General features: G+C 45.1%; 1 protein-coding gene across 6 annotated transcripts in view; it reads left to right on the top strand.

Annotated features, from left to right (window-relative positions):
• Nucleotides 1-17,118, top strand: part of LOC141059510 (uncharacterized) — a 207,887-nt gene that overhangs the window by 84,146 nt on the left and 106,623 nt on the right. For all 6 annotated transcript variants that reach the window (XM_073555678.1, XM_073555673.1, XM_073555677.1 and 3 more), the window contains one exon: nucleotides 10,536-10,662. In XM_073555678.1, coding sequence (XP_073411779.1) covers nucleotides 10,536-10,662 — 127 coding nt within the window. The remainder of the gene's footprint in view (nucleotides 1-10,535; nucleotides 10,663-17,118) is intronic.

Genomic DNA, 17,118 nt, shown 5'->3' with positions numbered 1-17,118 from the left:
GGTCATAGCGATCATTGTCTCTCCATCGGCGTGGCGGGATCCTCTTCTTCCATAGCCATGTGACATCCTCTGGACTGGAGGCCAGCTGGATCTTCTCCTTTGATAACACCTGCAGGGACTGCACAGTTATGGCAAGTGCAGCCATATTTTTGGTCAGCTCTTGGACAGGAAGATGTAGTTCGGCAGATGGGTCTTTGTCCAGAGTCTGTGCATCAGCCTCCACAGGGCTGAGAGGGAAAGATGCTGCTTCTTGATGGTATGTGATCGCTGGGCACCTAGGGGGCGCTGGATGGCTGACATTTGGTTCATGCAGCACCCGTATAGCCCTGTCTTTGATGTCTGCAAAGTCTAGGTCAGTGTTTTGTAGGGCTATGATGCGCAGCTGTGCTCTGTGGGTACTGGATAGGAGTCCCTCAATAAATTGCTCCTTTAACAGTCTGTCTCCATCTTTCACACTGTCTGGATCAATCTGCTTGATGACTCGCAGCGCCTCCTTCAGGTTAAGGGCATAGTCCCGTATACTGTCCTGCACTCTCTGCTTACACCCAAAGAATCTCATCTTTATTTCAGCTCCAGTGCGGGTATCAAAGGTGCTCTTTAGCTTAGCCAGGATCTTTTTAACAGTCTCTTTATCAGTGTCCTGCCAGGCTTTTACTTCCCTCTGTGCTGCACCAGTTAGCTGCCCAATAAGGATGTTCACTTTTTGGTTTTCAGACAGAGGATACACCTCAAACAAACTGCACAGTCTCTCTTTAAATTCAATCAGGGTATCTGACTCCCCTGAGTACTGTGGTAGCCAGGCAGCTTCTGGTATATAAGGCATGGACAGCGGCATTATGGGGACCGCTGCGGTGGGTGCTGATTCTTGTGGCGCTGTGGAGGCAGCACTGGCTGCTGGATGCAGCGGCGCTATGGGAGCTGCAGCTGCGCTGGGCCCTGCAGCTTGTGGCGCTGTGGGGTTTGCAGTGGCGTCCACCGCTGCGCCTGCTCTTGCTTCAGACATTCTCTTCCCCCCTAGATAACGTGGGCCAGGCCCTGGGTTGTGCTGGCTTACTGGTTACCGCTACACTGGCTGAACGATCAGGGGACGCCGCGACTGCAGGCCTCGGCTTCTCACTTCCCGCGCGCTGGCCTCTTCCAGCGCGGCACTTCACTTTTTCACACTTTTCGGCTGGCTCCGCCCACAACGGCCCACCCCAGTGGCTTCCCGCGCGCGCCAAGCGTCGGGGTAATGATGGCAACTGCACAAATAGGCTATGGCACACAGCACAGTCTCTGGCACACAGGACCCGGGGACACCAGGCTCCGTAAATCATATTTGTGATGCCAAAATGGGTCGCCCTCCCAGGGCTGTGGGGTACTCGGTTCCGGGCCGGTCTCTCAAAGGGGAATGTCACAGCAGCGGCGACCTGGTCCGTGGCCCTAGGCACCCATGTAAAAGGGATAAGTGATGGAATAAAGTTTATGAGTGAATGATTCGTGACGCCACCTGTCGTGTTCGGCAATGAAGATGTTAAGCCGACACTGCAGACAGATCCTCTGGGACAAATGGTGTAGTGAGCAATGATGTAGTCCCAGGGCAGTGAGGATAGGTGCTGAGGAAGAGGGTGTAGTGTCTGGCACAGAGATGTAGCTGTGCTGACGGGGTTGCAGGAAGAAGGCAAGGACACAACATGTTGCAGTTTCTTTACCTTTACTTTGCTTGGCAAGTGCAGTCCAGCGTCCAGATTATAGATGGCACAGGAGCTGGCTAGCCTGGAAGCAACTTAGGAATCTCTCTAGGCAGATGGGTAGTGTAGTCTCCTTCCTAGTGCTTAGTTTTAGGAACTTGCAGTACTGTGTTACACTGAAGTTCCACTGGCTTATTCTCTTTAGAACTCCCTCGAATGGCAGACAGCTGTAGCCTTCCTCTTCTGGCTCACACGTCGCTGCTGTGTCTCCGAGTCTTATGTGGGAATAGAGCATTTACAGCTTCCAATTCCTCTGGTTTCTGTTGCAGGACCATCAGTGTCCGTACAGCCTTGGAGACCGGGCTCCAGATCATGCGCTATAGCTGGGAATGAGCCTGAACTCTCTGCTCAATCTCCCAGCTCCTCTCCTCATGTCCACACACATTGCCCTCCTCACACAAACTCCTAATCTTCCCTTCCAGGCCCTCAGAGAGTAGCTCCTCCCCCAGTTTTGGTTCAGAGATCCCTCTGCTGACCTGGAAAGGAACTGTGTTGTGTGTTGTGGTTAACTGCCAGAGAGATCCTTTATTGCTTCCAAGCATGACATCACACTCCCTAGGAGGAAGGCAATTCCACTGTGGCGACCATACCCCTGGGGGCACCACATAAGTATTTACATCTATTTTTCTGGCTTGCACGGTATCACAATATTATTTTGCATTGTACATCGTAAGAATGGAAGATACCCCAATGTACCGAACACATATGGATCTTAAAAACCTACTGAAGAAACTGGCACAACTGGACAGCGACATCATCTTTTTATCCAGATGCAAAAAGGAAAGCTTGATCCCTAAAGGTCAATGATAAGGAACCCAACTCAGTTTACCTACAATACGCATTTTTTACAGAAACTTTGCTACAGATCATCTGAGAGACTGCGGAATCACCTCATTGGATTTTTCTACTAAAAAAGGGAAACATCCAACAGGAAATTAATTCTCTACAGGACAGAATACAAGGACCTGGTTCATGTCTATTCAAAGAGACATCACAGGATTTTTACAACAAATTACAATACCACCTAATAATCAACAAGAAAAAGAAGCTCAACAGACTCAGGAGGAAAGCAGGTCTCAAGCTAGCGGAAGGTAAGCCCAATATAAACAATTTTAATACATCATCTGTCGTGAACCTCTCACAGTATGAGCCATATATGGTAGAAATGAAAGTTCTAGCAAAGGGTCTAACATTCTGTCCCACTAAACAGCTTGACACAGCTCAATTCTGTAGTCATATTGAAGAATTCTTCTGCAGAATAAGGCTAAAAGAATTCTTCCATGACCATGGGTCGCCCTCCCAGGTCGGTGGGGTACTCGGTACCTGGCCGGTGTCAGGGGGATGTGTCACAGCAGCGGTGACCCGGTCCGTGGCCCTGGGCGCCCAAGTAATAGGGTGGTGGAATTTAGTTAATGGAATAGTTCGTTACGCCACCTGTGGTGTTCAGCAAGGGAGGTGTTAAGCCGACGCTGCATGCACATCCACTGGGACTGGTGGTGTGGTGCAGCAAAGATGGTGTAGCTCCCCACAGGTGGAGCTGTAGGCCCAGGGAAGTGTAGGTGCTATGGATGAGGAGAGGCGCTGTATGGTATAGATGCTGGTACCCAGATGTAGCGGTGTTGAAGGTGTTAGCGCAAAAATGAATGGAGGACACCAGAGCTGCAGTTTCAAAGCTTTACTCACAGTTCGTGGTACACACTGGTGCCCGCCTCTGTGCCGTGTCCTCCGGGGCAAAGACTCAATCAACCTCCCGGGCAAGTCAGGGCTCTCCTCTCCAACACTCCGTCAACATGTACCTTCCTGAACGACTCTGCCAAATGCACCTTGTGATGTGAAGCATTCCAGGACTTGGTAACCCTGGAATGCCTCCTAAGAGATGTTCCTAGAACTCTACTTGCACGGCAGACAGCTGTAGCCTGCTTCGGGGACGCCTCACTCCCGGCTCTCTATCTGTGTTGCTGTTGTGCCTCAAGTCTTAGATGGGAGTAATGCATTTACAGCCAACTACTCCACCGGTGTCTGCTGCAGAACCATAAGTGTACATACAACCTCGGGGACCGGGCCCCGGCCTTGTGCTGAGAACCTATAGGCAGGGTTACTCTTCCAACCCATGTCTCCTCTCTGTTTCTTACTCCTTTGTTCCGTACTTGACTCTCTTTCTTATGGAAACTTAGGTTACAGTTCAGTGTCCTTCTTTCTTCCTTCCTTTCCAGTGCCAGCTGGCTCAGGTCACTGAGGCAGCTGCAGCACTCCTTCCTCCATCCCTTCTTCCAGGGATCCCCACTCCTCTCCGAGAGGCTCTCATCCTCACACTCCCCGTCTGACTGACCTGAGACTGAACTGTAATTCTAAACCTTCCCAACCTTTTATATGGATCTAAACTCCACCCACCTCCCAACACATCCAGTGTTCCAAGCAGGGAACCACCAGAGATGCTCTGCTACTCTCTAAGCACTGAGCCGCAATGTGGTTGTGCAGAACTACCCTGTTGTGTGGGGTGCGAGTGTTGGAGTGTGGAAAGGAGCTCCCAACTTACCCAGACGGTGGGGCACCACACCTTAGGAGAAGGTGCAGTACCTGTGTGGCGACTGAGTCTCAGGGGCGCCACAACCACACAGAAAATCCATCACAAATCAGTGAGACAGACACATCAAAAAAGAAAAAGAGGACAAACTGGTCCCCACAACCTGGTCACAACCAAACTCTGTACCACTACATACATAGACTGTTTCCGCAAAAAAGTAAAATCTGACATTTTGGACAAACACCTCAAAATGCCACACAATATCAGCATGGAGGAAAGAAGAGCCATAAAATTCTTAAAAACCAACAGCAAAATCATGATTAAACAAGAAGATAAAGGGGGAGCTGTAGTAATTATGAATAAGACAGATTACACACAGGAAGCAAACAGACAACTCATAGACAAAAAATACTACATCCCCCTTCAGGAAGATCCCACCAAAAAATGCAAAGAGGAATTAACTAAGATCATCTATGGGTTTGACTCTGTCATCCTCCCTACTGGACCTAATACCAGACAACCCCCAAATAGGTACCTTCTATATATTACCTAAAATACACAAAGAAGGTAATCCAGGGAGACCCATCATCTCTGGTATTGGGAAAATTAACTGAGAATATCTCTGGCTGGGTGGAGAACATTTTGAAACCCTTGGTGAGGCAAACACCCAGCTACATCCAGGACACCACAGACATTCTCTGCAAATTGTCAGCACTGGGTCCATTTCCAGAGGATACAATATTGGCCACCATGGATGTAGAGTCCCTATACTCAAACATTCCTCACAGAGATGACATTGCTGCATGCAAATATTTCCTCCAAAAAAGCAATCTGGTCAAGGAACCAGCCTTGCAATTCATCAGGTTTGTGCTCCACCAAAACTATTTTTCCTTTGGAAACAATATATACCAACAGTGCATGGGAAGCAAAATGTCACCACAGTATGCTAACCTGTTTATGGCTAAACTAGAACAAGACTTTTTGGCATCCTGCACTATCAAACCTCTAGCATACTTTCCCTACATTGATGACCTACTAATAATCTGGAAAGGCTCAGAGGAGGACTTGCTTACCTTCCATAAAAACTTCAACAAGTTCCACTCAACCATCAAGCTTACCCTCAACTTTTCAAAATCCCAATTCTATTTTCTAGATACAACCATATTCATCAAAGACAATACCGTACAAATGACTATTTACCATAAACCCACAGGATGTCCGGCATACCTGAGATGGAACAGCGTTCATTCAAGACACAAAAAAATCAATAATCTACAGTCAAGCTCTAAGGTACATTCGGATCTGTTCAGACAACGAGGATAGAAAACTACAACTACTATCACTTAGGAAAACATTCCTACATCAAGGATATAATCCACTTGTAATTGATGAACAGATCCACAGAGCTACAAGGATCCCAAGAAGCAGCCTCCTGGATTACAAACAGAAGGAGGATAACAACAGGGTGCCGCTTGTGCTCAGGTTCAACCCGCACATGAACATTTTAAGGAAAATTGGTGCTGACCTCCAACCCATATTCCACAGAGACCACAGACTGAAAGCAATATTCCCAGAACTGCCACTGCTCTCCTACAAATACAAACCCAACCTAAGGAATATCCTTGTCAGAAGTGCCCTCGCATCACCATTAGAGACAGGCACAGTCCCCTGTTACAGTAGGAAATGCCAGACCTGCACCCACATATCACCAACAGATAAAGTCCCCATACCCAACACAAATCAGGACTATAAGATCATGGACTCTTTTTCATGTACAGTTGTGGCCAAAAGTATTGTCACCCTTCAGATAATACTCAGTTTCTTCCTGAAAATGAATGCAAACACAAATTCTTTGGTATTATTATCTTCATTTAATTTGTCTTAAATGTAATTAACAGCACCTGTAACTTACCTGTGGCACCTAACAGGTGTTGGCAATAACTAAATCACACTTGCAGCCAGTTGACATGGATTAAAGTTGACTCAACCTCTGTCGTGTGTCCTTGTGTGTACCACATTGAGCATGGAGAAAAGAAAGAAGACCAAAGAACTGTCTGAGGACTTGAGAAACCAAATTGTGAGGAAGCATGAGCAATCTCAAGGCTACAAGTCCATCTCCAAAGACCTGAATGTTCCTGTGTCTACAGTGCGCAGTGTCATCAAGAAGTTTAAAGCCCATTGACAAGAGATTTCAACGCAAGATTGTGCGGATGTTGGATAAAGAACCTCGGCTAACATCCAAACAAGTTCAAGCTGCCCTGCAGTCCGAGGGTACAACAGTGTCAACCCGTACTATCCATCGGCGTCTGAATGAAAAGGGACTGTATGGTAGGAGACCCAGGAAGACCCCACTTCTTACCCCGAGACATAAAAAAGCCAGGCTGGAGTTTGCCAAAACTTACCTGAAAAAGTCTAAAACGTTTTGGAAGAATTTTCTCTGGTCAGATGAAACAAAAGTAGAGCTTTTTGGGCAAAGGCATCAACATAGAGTTTACAGGAGAAAAAAGAGGCATTCAAAGAAAAGAACACGGCCCCTACAGTCAAACATGGTGGAGGTACCCTGATGTTTTGGGGTTGCTTTGCTGCCTCTGGCACTGGACTGCTTGACCGTGTGCATGGCATTATGAAGTCTGAAGACTACCAACAAATTTTGCAGCATAATGTAGGGCCCAGTGTGAGAAAGCTGGGTCTCCCTCAGAGGTCATGGGTCTTCCAGCAGGTCAATGACCCAAAACACACTTCAAGAAGCACTAGAAAATGGTTTGAGAGAAAGCACTGGAGACTTCTAAGGTGGCCAGCAATGAGTCCAGACCTGAATCCCATAGAACACCTGTGGAGAGATCTAAAAATGGCAGTTTGGAGAAGTCACCCTTCAAATATCAGGGACCTGGAGCAGTTTGCCAAAGAAGAATGGTCTAAAATTCCAGCAGAGCATTGTAAGAAACTCATTGATGGTTACTGGAAGCGGTTGTTCGCAGTTATTTTGGCTAAAGGTTGTGCAACCAAGTATTAGGCTGAGGGTGCCAATACTTTGTCTGGCCCATTTTTGGAGTTTTGTGTGAAATGATCAATGTTTTGCTTTTTGCTTCATTCTCTTTTGTGCTTTTTCATTTAAGACAAATTAAATGAAGATAATAATACCAAAGAATTTGTGTTTGCAATCATTTTCAGGAAGAAACTGAGTATTATCTGACAGAATTGCAGGGGTGTCAATACTTTTGGCCACAACTGTATATCCTCCAATGTAGTGTACATGATACAGTGTACAAGGTGCAATGCAGGGACATATATCAGGGAAACTAAGCAAAAACTACAAACAAGGATGAATCTGCATAGACATCTGATAAAAAATGAGCTGGACACGCCTGTAGGAATACACTTCTCTAGACCTGGACACAGCTTGGCAGATCTAAAAGTCCTAATATTGAAAGGTCATTTTAATAGTGACAGAGAAAAATTTGGGAGTTCAAATTTATAAATATGTTTCAATCTCTAACAATAGGACTGAATTTGACACCTGGATTCATGATTCATTACATGGACACAGTTCACACCTCCACAAGAAGGTCTTCAGATCTCTAATAGAACACTTGGTCCTCATCTGCATGAGTAACAAAAACCTTAATTTGATTTCCTTGGCCTGTCTCTAGCAAGCATCACCTCATGTACTGGTGTAATTCCTATTTAAATGTTGCCGTCTTTTCTCAGTAATTCACTTGTAATCCAGCCTGATGAAGGGGCCTTCTGAGCCCTGAAAGCTTGCAAATATAATTTCTCTGGTTAGCCAATAAAGGTATCACACCTTGAATACTTTTCTCAATTTTTTTGGAGACATAAGTAATAACATCTATTTTTCTGGCTAACACGGTACCACAATATTATTTTGTATTGTACATCACACCATCACACAGAAACAGTTCGGTTGTATTTACATGCGCTGATCTCAGGCCACTAAACGAGTGTGATTGACAATGTTGGAGTTGTTCGACACTTGTTTCCTGGCTGAGGAACAATGATGAAGACAGAGCGATCATTAATAGATCAAACTGTCCCCACACAGTATCATGTTATCAGCAGCATATCTGCAGTTTTCTCCGAGCGATGTGCTGCTGAGAACAATAATTTATTGTTCCGGCATAACCAATCCAATCATTTCATCAATTGATGAATAGGCAGCATTTTGCTTGTTTTGTTATAATGCGCCCCATAGTCCTCCACATAGTATAATACACACTCCATAGAGCTCCACATTGTATAATGTGCATGACAGTCCTCCACATAGTATTATACACACTCTATAGTCCTCCATATACTATGGGCGTGTGTTCTACTATATGGAGGACTATGGGGAGTGTATTATACTATATGGAGGACTATGGGGGTGTATTATAATACACCCCCCATAGTCCTCCATATAGTATAATGCACTCCCCATAGTCTTTCATATAGTATAATACACTCCCAAAGTCCTCCATATAGTATAATATACTTCCCATAGTCCTCCGTATAGTATAATGCACTCCCCATAGTCCTCCATGTAGTATAATACACCCCAGAGTCCTCCATATAGTATAATATACTCCTCATAGTCCTCCATATAGCATAATACACTCCCCATATTCCTCCATATATTATAATACACTCCCCCGTAGTCCTCCATATAGTACAGTACAATTCCCATAGTCCTCCATATAGTATAATGCACCCCCATAGTCCTCCCCATAGTATAATGCACCCCCATAGTCCTCCCCATAATATAATGCACTCCATAGTTCTCCATATATTATAATACACTCCTCAGTCCTCCAAATAGTATAATACACTCCTCATAGTTCTTCATATAGTATACTGCATTCACCATAGTCCTCCATATAGTATAATATACTCATTATAGTCCTCCATATAGTATAATGCACCACCATAGAATATCCAAGATGTATCATTTCTCCTTGCGGAGAATGACATGCTGAGCATGTCGAGGTGAGGAGACTTAAAGCCGCAATGCTCCTCTGGGAAATATGCTAATTATGAAAATTGTCTCTTCAGAGAGGAAGAGGACTAGAACTCTAGTGCCACCTATTGGAGGTAGCAATCCTGAAAGTCAATGATGACCCTTTAACGAGCCTAGTTACATGACATAGGATAAAAGCCAAGCCAGAACTAGGCTAACTAGGCTCGTTAAAGGGTCAACATTGACTTTTAGGATTGCTACCTCCAATAGGTGGCACTAGAGTTCTAGTCCTCTTCCTCTCTGAAGAGACAATTTGCATAACCACCATAGAATATAATGCAGCCCCTCCATAGGATATAATGTAACCACCTATAGAATATAATGCAGTCCCCCTCATAGAATATAAAGTAGCCCACCATAGAATGTAATGCAGTCCTACAGTATAATGACCAACATGTACTCATTCACTGACATATATAATGAAGGAAGTAATTATTTGATCCCTTGCTGATTTTGTAAGTTTGCTCACTAACAAAGACATGAACAGTCAATAATTTTAAGGGTAGGTTAATTTTAACATTGAGAGATAGAATATCAAAAATAAAATAGAGAGAATCACATTGTATAAATTATATATATTTATTTGCATTTTTCTGTGGGAATTAAGTATTTGATCCCTCTGCCAAAACAAGACTTTATATTTGGTGGCAAAACCCTTGTTGGCAAGCACAACGGTCAGATATCTTTTGCAGTTGATGATGAGGTTTGTGCACATGTCAGGAGGAATTTTGATTAACTAATCTTTGCAGAAAATTTCTAAATCATTATGATTTTGAGACTGTCACTTGGCAACTCAGAGCTTTGACTCCCTCCATAAGTTTTCTATGGGATTAAGGTCTGCACCTGTAGCACCACTTTAGGAAACGTGTTTGCAGCTTATGCTGGGGTAATCACCATCTCTGCTAAGTTGTTCTATGTTTAGATGGTGCCGTTTCATCCAGGGAACTCTGCAATATATCATTATAATGTATCAGTGCAGAGTCAAAAAATGAAAGGGAGGTGATAGGGGCTAAAGATAACTACAGATTCATCATAAGGTTCTGCGTGTTAATAGCATGTATATTTCTATATGTGTGGAAAGTGGGGTGGTCCTAAGTGGGATGAAAGTTCTTGACCGAGAATGAAGGAATGTTTTGGACTTTTCTTTGGAGCAATTGTTGGCACAGTCCAGTGTTATGGTATGAAATGTCTCTGCCAACAACTCAAACATTGAATGTGATGATGTATATTTATTCTGTGTGTGCCCCACTCACCATTATTCTCTATTTAGGTTCCAAGTTAAATGACAGTCTGTCCTGTTTCCTGAACTATACAGAAAGTATTGTTACCTGCTCATGGTCAGAAAGCCAAAGTTCTCGACAACTGGTGAACATGAGTTTGGCAGAAATAAATAAGAGGTAAATCATTTCCTTCCCTGATTTTGTTTAATTACTATGTGTTGTCCTTAATGACCACCAGTTCCAATGGAGGAGACCCATAGCGTAACGAGTGACGTAAATACTACAGAATACAGCCCAGTATTGGTCAATGCAGTTAAAGAAGCTCCACAATCAAATATAAATCAATATACTATATGCACACAAGTACTCATAAGTCTAAGCCAGAGCAAATGTCAGTTGTATGAGTGCTGAGGATGGTATTTGAGGTGAGCATAAATGAAGTGGACCATGATATCAAAAGACCTGTCAGAAAGAATACAAAAAACAAAATGAAGAACCTACAAAATGGTCAAAATGAATTTGACATAGAGCATATTAATAAAATATTATTTAAAAATTGGGTGTGCCGGAATCCTGCAACAATGGAAAAGAGGCGCATATCAAGATAAAAACAACGATATAAAAGTACTTAAAATACATAGTGATGTGTAACTAGAATCATGAGGAACAGTCTGCAGAGAGTGTTGGATATGTATATGCCATGGTCAAGAATTATGTACATATGACAATGTTGTAAAAACATGAAAATACAAAAGATAATAATGGCAATGTTGTAGTAGCATTAGATAGTAAGGCCAATAGAGGCAATGCTGCTTACTATGTTAAAAATGTCTTGACCGTGTGTCAACAACCAGATGGTGAGCACACTTACATAAATGTAAGTGTGACACCAAGGCAATCAGGGAGGGTTAGAGAACCCACTAGGCCACAGACAACCATGTGGAAGCTGAACCCAAGGAACTGGCCGGACAAGATTGTCAGATAAATTGCAAGGTTTTATTTGAAGTACAAGCAGGATAACCTACAGGGAGGAACCCCCTGGACTAATACACCGAATACATCCGAGAGAGTGCTAGCTAGTGGACCCCGGACGAGGTGATGGACCAGATGCAGTGGCAAGTACCGAGTCTATCACAGGAACGAAAGCAGAAGGAGGAGCGGCAGCTGTTTGTATGTTGGTGAGAAGTCAGAAGTCATGAAACTCAGCATCCAGGTTTGTATCTCTTGTTGCCGGTCAAGTTCCTGATGTAAGTCTGCAAGTTGGTTAACATTGGTGGGTTCAGCAGCCTGAAGAGAACTGAGACGGGCATTTAATGTCTGCATGAAGGTCACCAGTTGTTCCTGACTTTGACGAAGACCGGCTAGCTCTCTTTGGGCAGAGAACTGGGTATCAGCGGGGTTCAGGGCCTGGGTAAAACTGTCACGCCAAGGCAGGCGGGGAGGGTTAGTGAACCCACTATACCAAAGAGAACCCTGTGGAAAATGTACCCAAGAAACTGGCCGGACAAGATCGTCAGAAAATTCGCAAGGTTTTATTTGAAGTACAAGCAAGATAACCTACTGGGAGGAACCTCCGGACCGAAACACCGAATACTTCCGAGAGAGTGCCAGTGAGTGGACCCCTATATAAGGATTTTCCCAGCACAGCCCAGGAGGCTCTAGTGGAGCAGTTCCTAGACCAGAGAGTCCAACCCAGGAGAACTAGCAGAACAAAATGCAAAGGAAATAGGAGATCCAGGAACCCGGAGGTGAGCAAACCGATGGTCCAGAGGATACCGCTGGAGTCCGCAGGTAGGAGTAAACAGGAAGAACAACATCACTGGAAAGAAAACAACGAGCATTAACACCAAGGAAAGCAAGACAGAGCAGAAAAGCGCTAATCTGGGACCTAAGAATGGCAACCCTGAATAAAGCACAGAATTGCCCAGGCACCTCCCAGAGGAATTGAGCACCTTAAATATACCAAGCTTTCTCAGCGATTGGCTGAGAGACAATCAGAGGAAAAAAGGTGCACTGGCCCTTTAATCATTTTGCAGCGGTGCGCTCTCCCGTAACCAGGAAGTTAAGCAGTGGAGGAGACATGCTGGGACACCGCCGTAGTCCGGGAAGACACTGTGGTAGCTCGGGCAGGGTAAGGCAGGCTTGCGGGGCAGAGAAAAACCTGCGGGCATGCAAAACCCAATCACTGAGAACCCTGGGGATGGGAGTCGCTGGCAGAAGTTCAAAAGTAAGTCAGTGTACAGATATGTGGGATCTGCACACATAGTCAAGGAAAGAGAATAAAATCCACTTGGGTGCATGTCTTGGCAGTCACTGCGGCCTATTAACAGGTACATTATATCTTGTTGGTGGCCATAAACAGCATATAATAGCTTTATATAAACAACTTAAAGTCTTATTCAGTGACAAAATATTGTCACTTCAAAATTAAATTCAAACACGACAACACTTAGGCACAGAATGAAACCTAAGACAATATGAAGAATGCCAGAAAAACAGGAAGTTGAAATATTCAAAATATTTTTTAAATATAAATGACCAAAATAAAATTCCAAGAGATCCCTCATCAAAGGGACAAAGCAATAGTGATAGCGATATCAATAAGTGCACATCAGAAAAGACCCCAAAGAAAAGGAAACGTGTCCCAACTGGATATACATTGCATCCAGTGGGGCCACATAGTGCGCTAAATATAAGAACAAAGTGCTTGCATGCAAAATAGAGAAAAGAACATACAGGGAGAATTAGAATCAGACTCCGAGCATGCAGAAGAGTCAGCTCCTGCTCTTATCAGAAACTTAAAGGACAGCGTACCTGGGTGACCCCGCAGCCATCTTTCAACCTAGGTTCTCTAAGGAGAACACAAACGCATTTTGCTGTTGGGAGCAGACAGGGAGCTCCCTCCCTCTGCGCTGCCCATCGATGTCGCTATCACTATTGACAGCAGCATCAGAGAGGTAAAGTGTTCGCAATCAGCACTAGGGTGTCAGCTATGATGTTTAGCTGACACTCTGTGATAATCACACCGTACTCCTACGGCAGTTTGCGGGAACACACTTTCAGCAGAGCCGTACCTGTATGACACATGTTGATAAACTACAGTTTGTCATACTGTTCAGTTTCAGGCATGCCCAAATTTTTGTACTGTTCTGTCATAACAAATTTTGTAGTTCACTGCATATATATTATTAGCTTTTACAGTGGGGGAAAAAAGTATTTAGTCAGCCACCAATTGTGCAAGTTCTCAGACTTAAAAAGATGACAGAGGCCTGTAATTGCCATTAGAGTTGAGCGAAACGGGTCGAAAAATTTCAAAAGTCGCCGACTTTTGGCAAAGTCGGGTTTCATGAAACGAAACCCAACCCTAGGATGAGGTCAGCCACGAGGTTGGCGACTTACGCGCCAAAGTCGCGTTTCAAAAGTTTGTTTTGCGCTCTTTTTCAGCCAATCAGGATCCACGGACACTGTGGGCAACTTGATGACATAGGCACGGGTCACCACCATCTTTCAGAAGGGCATGCAAGTGATTGGCTTGCTTTAGTGGGCGTTACAGGGGGTATAAAAGGGCGTGCACACCGACCGCCATCTTACTTCTGCCGATCTCAGTATAGGGAGAGGTTGCTGCTGATTCTGTAGGGAGAGCGTTAGGCAGGGAAGAAGACAAAAAAACTGCTTCTGCTGCTAGCGATTTGGCCTGCACAACACACCAGTCACTGTGTGTGCAGTGCAAGGGGAGGCTATATTGTGGTGTATCAGTGGTGTTGGTTGTTGGGCTGCCTTTTAAGGCTTCCTGACAGGCTGGCATTGCTGTTTACCCACTGCTCTGCAAACTGCTTTTTTAAAAGCAATCCAATCTCCCTTATCTTCTAGTCACTTTTGTCACAGCTGTGCCATCGAGCCTGTGACATAGCGCTCAGATATCAGTGGGCCTCACACAATCCAAAAGTGTCCAGTGTCCACAAGTGTCTGCAGAAATTCAAAATCTCCCTTATCCTCTAGTCACTTTGGTCACAGCTGTGCCATCGAGCCTGTCACATAGCGCTCAGATATTCATTGGGCCTCACACAATCCAAAAGTGTCCTGTGTCCACAAGTGTGAGAAGAAATTCAAAATCTCACTTATCCTCTAGTCACTTTGGTCACAGCAGTGCCATCGAGCCTGTCACATAGCGCTCAGATATTCATTGGGCCTCACACAATCCAAAAGTGTCCAGTGTCCACAAGTGTCTGCTGAAATTCAAAATCTCACTTATCCTCTAGTCACTTTGGTCACAGCTGTGCCATCGAGCCTGTGACATAGCGCTCAGATATTCATTGGGCCTCACACAATCCAAAAGTGTCCAGTGTCCACTAGTGTGAGAAGAAATTCAAAATCTCACTTATCCTCTAGTCAGTTTGGTCACAGCAGTGCCATCGAGCCTGTCACATAGCGCTCAGATATTCATTGGGCCTCACACAATCCAAAAGTGTCCAGTGTCTACTAGTGTGAGAAGAAATTCAAAATCTCACTTATCCTCTAGTCACTTTGCTCACAGCAGTGCCATCGAGCCTGTCACATAGCGCTCAGATATTCATTGGGCCTCACACAATCCAAAAGTGTCCAGTGTCCACTAGTGTGAGAAGAAATTCAAAATCTCACTTATCCTCTAGTCACTTTGGTCACAGCAGTGCCATCGAGCCTGTCACATAGCGCTCAGATATTCATTGGGCCTCACACAATCCAAAAGTGTCCAGTGTCCACTAGTGTGAGAAGAAATTCAAAATCTCCCCTGTCCTATAGACAGCTTGTACCTTGTTTTACATTACTATATAGTTTGTTGGATTTTGTCTACATTTTTACCAAAAATGAGGAAGGCTGGTGGAAGAGGCCGTGGAATTGGGCGGGGGTTGCCAGCTGGTAATGATGGTGTTGGTGGTGGATCTGATGGTAGTGGCAAGAGCAAAATAGGACCGAATGCAGGAGGTGTTGAGCCTGCGTCATCGTCTGGCTCCATAAGGCTTCGAAGGCTTAGTTTTCTAGGAGTTGGCAAACCGCTTTTAAAGCCAGACCATCAGGAAAAAGTTTTGTCTTACATTGCTGACTCAGCCTCCAGCTCTATCGCCTCCTCTTCTTCTTCAGTTGTAAAAAGTAAAAGCACTGAGTCGTCATTGGAGGCTCATGTTCATGAACCACACCTTTCCTTGTATCCTTCACCCCAACCAAGATTGAAGGATGACGCTGGCCATACTACTGATTACTCCATGGAGCTGTTTTCACATACCATGCCTGGATTATCAAGTGAAATGGTGAATTACCCAGGCCAAGATGAATCTGACATGGAGTGCACTGATGCACAGCCGCTGATGGATGATTCTGCTGGTACATTCACTCAGAGCACTACATTGTCCTCGCAGTGTACAGAGCCAGATTCTGACCCTGATGAGACTCAGGTGCCCCTTCCTGCACACTATACCACCATACACGGTGACACAGAGAAAGGTGCACATGACATTGAAGAGGAGGTGATGGATGACCCAGTTGTTGACCCAGATTGGCATCCATTGGGGGAAGAGGGTGCTGCTTCCAATAGCTCAGATGAGAAGCATCCACAGCAGACATCGACATCGCAACAGCTGTTATCCGGCAGGCCCGGAGCACTCCAAAGACAGGTTCCAAAAATCAAAAGAGTTGCTGGACAGCTTGTCCAGAGGGTCAAAACATCACAGCGTGCTAGGCCACAAAATGTCTGCCAAAGTAGGAAGAGTGCAGTGTGGCACTTTTTTGAACAAAATCCTCATGATCAGGCCAAGGTTATCTGTAAGAAGTGCGCAAAACCTTTAGCCGAGGGAAAAATCTGAAAAATTTGAATACCAGTTGCATGCTTAGACATTTAACCAGCATGCACTTGCAAGCGTGGACACAACACCAAACCTCAAGTGCCACATGTGCAACTGATCACAACGAAGGTAGTCAGCAACGCTACATTGTTTCCCCCACTGTAAGCCCACCGGTTAGCACAGCAGCAAATGTTGAGGTGTCGTTGCAAGGCCACAGCAGTCAGGGAATCCCACTGTTATATCAACAAAAGACTGATTCTAGGCCATCAGAAAGAACACCAACTCCATCACCATCATCAACCCTCTCTCAGTCCGCCCTGTCCACCGCTACTTCCACCATATGCAGCTCTCAAGTCCAGCTCACCCTCCCAGACACTATGAGTAGGTCAAGAAAGTACTCAGTCTCTCATCCGCGTACACTGGGTTTGAACGCCCACATTGCCAAACTAATCTCGTTTGAGATGATGCCCTTTCGGTTGGTGGAAAGCACAGCTTTCCGCGAACTCATGGCCTATGCAGTACCACGCTATGACCTACCCAGTCGCCACTTCTTCTCTCGCAAAGCCATCCCAGCCCTCCACCATCATGTGAAAGACCGCATTGTCCATGCACTCAAGCAGTCAGTGAGCGGAAAGGTGCACCTCACAACTGATGCATGGTCCAGTCGCCATGGCCAGGGCCGTTACGTGTCCATCACTGCGCACTGGGTTAATGTGGTGGATGCAGGGTCCACAGGGGACAGCGGTGGTGGGACAGTGCTGCCTAGCCCACGGTATAGTAAACAGTTGGCTGTAGGCGTTCGACCCTCCTCCTCCTC

The sequence above is a fragment of the Dendrobates tinctorius genome, unplaced genomic scaffold, assembly GCF_039654945.1.
Source record: "Dendrobates tinctorius isolate UK_male_01 unplaced genomic scaffold, ASM3965494v1 ptg000228l, whole genome shotgun sequence".
Lineage (NCBI taxonomy): Eukaryota > Metazoa > Chordata > Amphibia > Anura > Dendrobatidae > Dendrobates > Dendrobates tinctorius.
Note: the sequence above shows the minus strand (reverse complement) of the source record. Positions and strands in the feature narration are given on the sequence as shown.